This window comes from Austrofundulus limnaeus, unplaced genomic scaffold (genome assembly GCF_001266775.1).
Source record: "Austrofundulus limnaeus strain Quisiro unplaced genomic scaffold, Austrofundulus_limnaeus-1.0 Scaffold383, whole genome shotgun sequence".
Classification (NCBI taxonomy): Eukaryota; Metazoa; Chordata; class Actinopteri; order Cyprinodontiformes; family Rivulidae; genus Austrofundulus; species Austrofundulus limnaeus.
The window spans coordinates 4,507-7,929 of record NW_013952785.1 but is presented as its reverse complement, the minus strand read 5'-3'; the positions used below and the strand labels follow the sequence as shown (position 1 = coordinate 7,929).

General features: G+C 44.2%; 1 protein-coding gene across 1 annotated transcript in view; it reads right to left on the bottom strand.

The window, feature by feature from the left end:
- Positions 1–2,636, bottom strand: part of dla (deltaA) — a gene marked incomplete at its 3' end in the record, with an annotated part of 13,503 nt that extends 10,867 nt beyond the window's left edge. The window contains 4 exon segments of the mRNA XM_014023644.1: positions 942–1,199; positions 1,292–1,352; positions 1,610–1,912; positions 2,034–2,636. Coding sequence (XP_013879098.1) covers positions 942–1,199; positions 1,292–1,352; positions 1,610–1,912; positions 2,034–2,102 — 691 coding nt within the window. The 5' untranslated portion in view covers positions 2,103–2,636.
- Positions 2,637–3,423: the final 787 nt, after the last annotated feature.

Sequence of the window (3,423 nt, the reverse complement as noted above, 5' to 3'; positions counted from 1 at the left end):
GGGTTAACTATAGACCAGTAATGGTTAGTTTTACTAGTTAGGTTTAGAGGTTTGGTGTGAATTAAGTTTTGGTTCAGGTTGGGTTAACTATAGACCAGTAATGGTTAGTTTTACTAGTTAGGTTTAGAGGTTTGGTGTGAATTAAGTTTTGGTTCAGGTTGGGTTAACTATAGACCAGTAATGGTTAGTTTTACTAGTTAGGTTTAGAGGTTTGGTGTGAATTAAGTTTTGGTTCAGGTTGGGTTAACTATAGACCAGTAATGGTTAGTTTTACTAGTTAGGTTTAGAGGTTTGGTGTGAATTAAGTTTTGGTTCAGGTTGGGTTAACTATAGACCAGTAATGGTTAGTTTTACTAGTTAGGTTTAGAGGTTTGGTGTGAATTAAGTTTTGGTTCAGGTTAGGTTAACTATAGACCAGTAATAGTTAGTTTTACTAGTTAGGTTTAGAGGTTTGGTGTGAATTAAGTTTTGGTTCAGGTTAGGTTAACTACAGACCAGTGATGGCTAGTTTGAGGGAAAATGTCTGGGTTTGACATAAATACAGTTACAAAAATGAATGGAAGTCAATACAAAATCCTCAGTTTGATGCAAATACAATATTGTATGTGTGTCTGTTCAAGAGAGAGAGAGAGATGAGGCGGGTATGTGTGGTGTTTACACACAAGTTACCTTCTAACAGGCACTCAGGCATTTTACTACAAACCCAACACTGAAATTACCGTTTTGTCCTAATTTAAATCATTAATATTCATAAACTAAATGTTTGTCTTTCAGCTCTGTGAACATTCACAACTGTAGCATGTACTGAGGGTGTGTTACACAATGTTTGTTTTTCCTGAGTGTGTTTGATTTATATGTGGTATTAGCGTTTGTCTACCTTTAAAAATCATAAGTTTGTTATGTTTTATGCATAGAAGAACAATAAAGGCTTCAGGACTCACGCTCTGTGCAGTACTGGCCTTTCCACCCGGCGTCGCACACAATCTCCCCACGTTCTCCACAGGTGAAGTGTCCGAACGCGTCGTCTCTTGGCCGGCAGAATACCGAGCAGCCGTCCCCGTAGTAATGCTCATCGCACACAAAGCGGAAAGAGTACTTGAGTTCGGTCTTGCCTTTGGTGTGCAGGTCCTGGGACCACTCGTCTCCCACTGTCAGGTGCCTCTGGGTGGTCATGGTGCTGATGATGTGCTCTGGGTTCTCTGAAAGCAGAAACAGGTGACAGGTGAGACACGCTGGGGGGAAGAGCGCGCCAATGCAGCGTCCATTGTGGAGAGGAGAGGGGAGTCTCTACCTGTGGAGAGGTCATCTTTGGAATCAGTGTGTAACGCTTCAATGATCAGCGAGAAGGTTCCCTGGGAACACAAACGGCTTCATGAAACAGGTGGTGAGCGGAGATGCAGCTTACTGATAAAACAAGTGAAGGCCCGAGCATCTGTGCTGACTGCCAACAGCCTAACCTGATCTGCTGAAACTCAACACCCAGTGTGAACACTGCACACTCTCTGCCACAAATCGGGCCTTTGTGCACTTTTTATGCATGAATTTGAAAGAGCGTGAATCTTAACAGCCTGTAGGGCTGCGTTTGAGCAGCGGTGCTGTGATAAGTTACCGGCCACGTGAATCCGAAGTTCATCCTGATGGGGTTGGTGAAGGAGCTCTCCGGGATGACGTCAGGGACCTGGAAAGAGTTGGAGCCCAGGACAGGAGTCACGGTGCTGCCGTAGGTGCACGGTGGCTCCGGGGAGGCGTTGGGCTGGTAGTGCTTGAGGCAGATCCTGAAGAAGGTTTTACACTCGCACTGCTGCTGAAAAGAGGACGCCAGATGTCCTTTGCAGCAGTTTTTGTTGCCCTGTGCTCCCTTCTTGTTTAGAAACTCCTGCAACTTTAGCTCAAACACTCCTGAACAAAAGCCCTGAGAAAAGAAGACAATCATTACCCACTCTCTCTTTTTTCTCTCACACACAAACACACACACACTGTACTGCTTCTGTACAAGTGTGCTGATTGTGTGAAAAACAGATTAAAAGACTTACCTGGCACAACAACATGGACATGACAGTGAGGGTCAGCAGGGTGACGCGCCCCATAATAAATAAATACATAATAAATGTCAAATAAATAAAGTGAAATGTCCTGAAGGTGCCTCCTCTGGTTCAGCTCCTCAGAGATTCATTGAGCTTGTTTCTGTCACCTCCCAGGCTTTTCTCATGAGCTGCTTCTGCTCTGATTCATGTCCCAAACAGGATTAATCCTCCAACCAAAGGGCCACGTCTTGTAGAAAGTTTTTACAGGTAAATAAATAAAAAACAAACAGAAAAAAAGAAGTCCTCCGGTTCCAACGAAAAGTGTAAATCTGGTGGGTAAAGTTGGGATCCTTGTTTATTGCAGCCAAAAAGGGCCAAATTTCAGGCTTTTGTTTGAAGTTYGTCTAACCCAGATGGTCAATGGTCCAACATGCCTCCTCCCTCCTGGTGTCTCCTCACTGAATGTTTCGTCAGTCTCTGGCCAAGGCCGCCTGCAGCCTGTTTTATATGACCTGACGCATGCTATGGTAATAACATGCAAATAGGCCCCTCCTCCAATCTGGCAGGGCTTTTACAATGGGGTCTGATAAAAGAGCCCCAACAGGCATGAGGCCCCTGCCGAAGCACCACCGTGGCACCAAACAAAAACACGAGTTCACATGTGAACGTTTCTGGTGAACAGAATCATTTCTGGTGAACAGAATCATTTCTGGTGAACAGAATCGTTTCTGGTGAACAGAATCATTTCTGGTGAACAGAATCGTTTCTGGTGAACAGAATCATTTCTGGTGAACAGAATCGTTTCTGGTGAACAGAATCATTTCTGGTGCTCGTTTGTTGTTCCGTGTAAAATGTCGACGAGCTTTTTCTGTCCCACGCTGCCATTTTTGTTTGGTTTCTGTCCTTTCAGTGGGAATTTTCTCCCTGCTTTTTATGAAAAGAAGGAAATCAAAGAAACGATTTGTAACACCAAAGCTGCTGTTTCCTCAGCGTGTTGCTGTGGATTGTATTTGATTACACGATCCGTCCAGCTGTTGCCTCTGTGGCTCAAACTTGGTTTGGGGAGGTGGGTGTGCAGGGTTTTAGGTGACATGGAGAAGTTTGGTCAAAGCCTGACTCAGTTAAGCTAAATGTTTTCCAGTCCTCCTCGTTTTGTTTTTCTCTCAGCACGCACACAAGCTCTCCTTTTTGGTATTTCTGTAAATGGGAAGAATTTGTCGACTGAAAGAAGTAAAGAAACCATTCGTTGGCAGAGCTGCACGAGGAGCTAAACAACGTGAGGGGCTGGACTTTTGCTTTTCCGTTTTGCTCTTTCCTTCCCTTCTTTTGAGAAAGAAAAAAAAAGTTCAAAAGTATTTAGTTGTGTGTGTGTGTGTGTGTGTGTGTGTGTGTGTGTGTG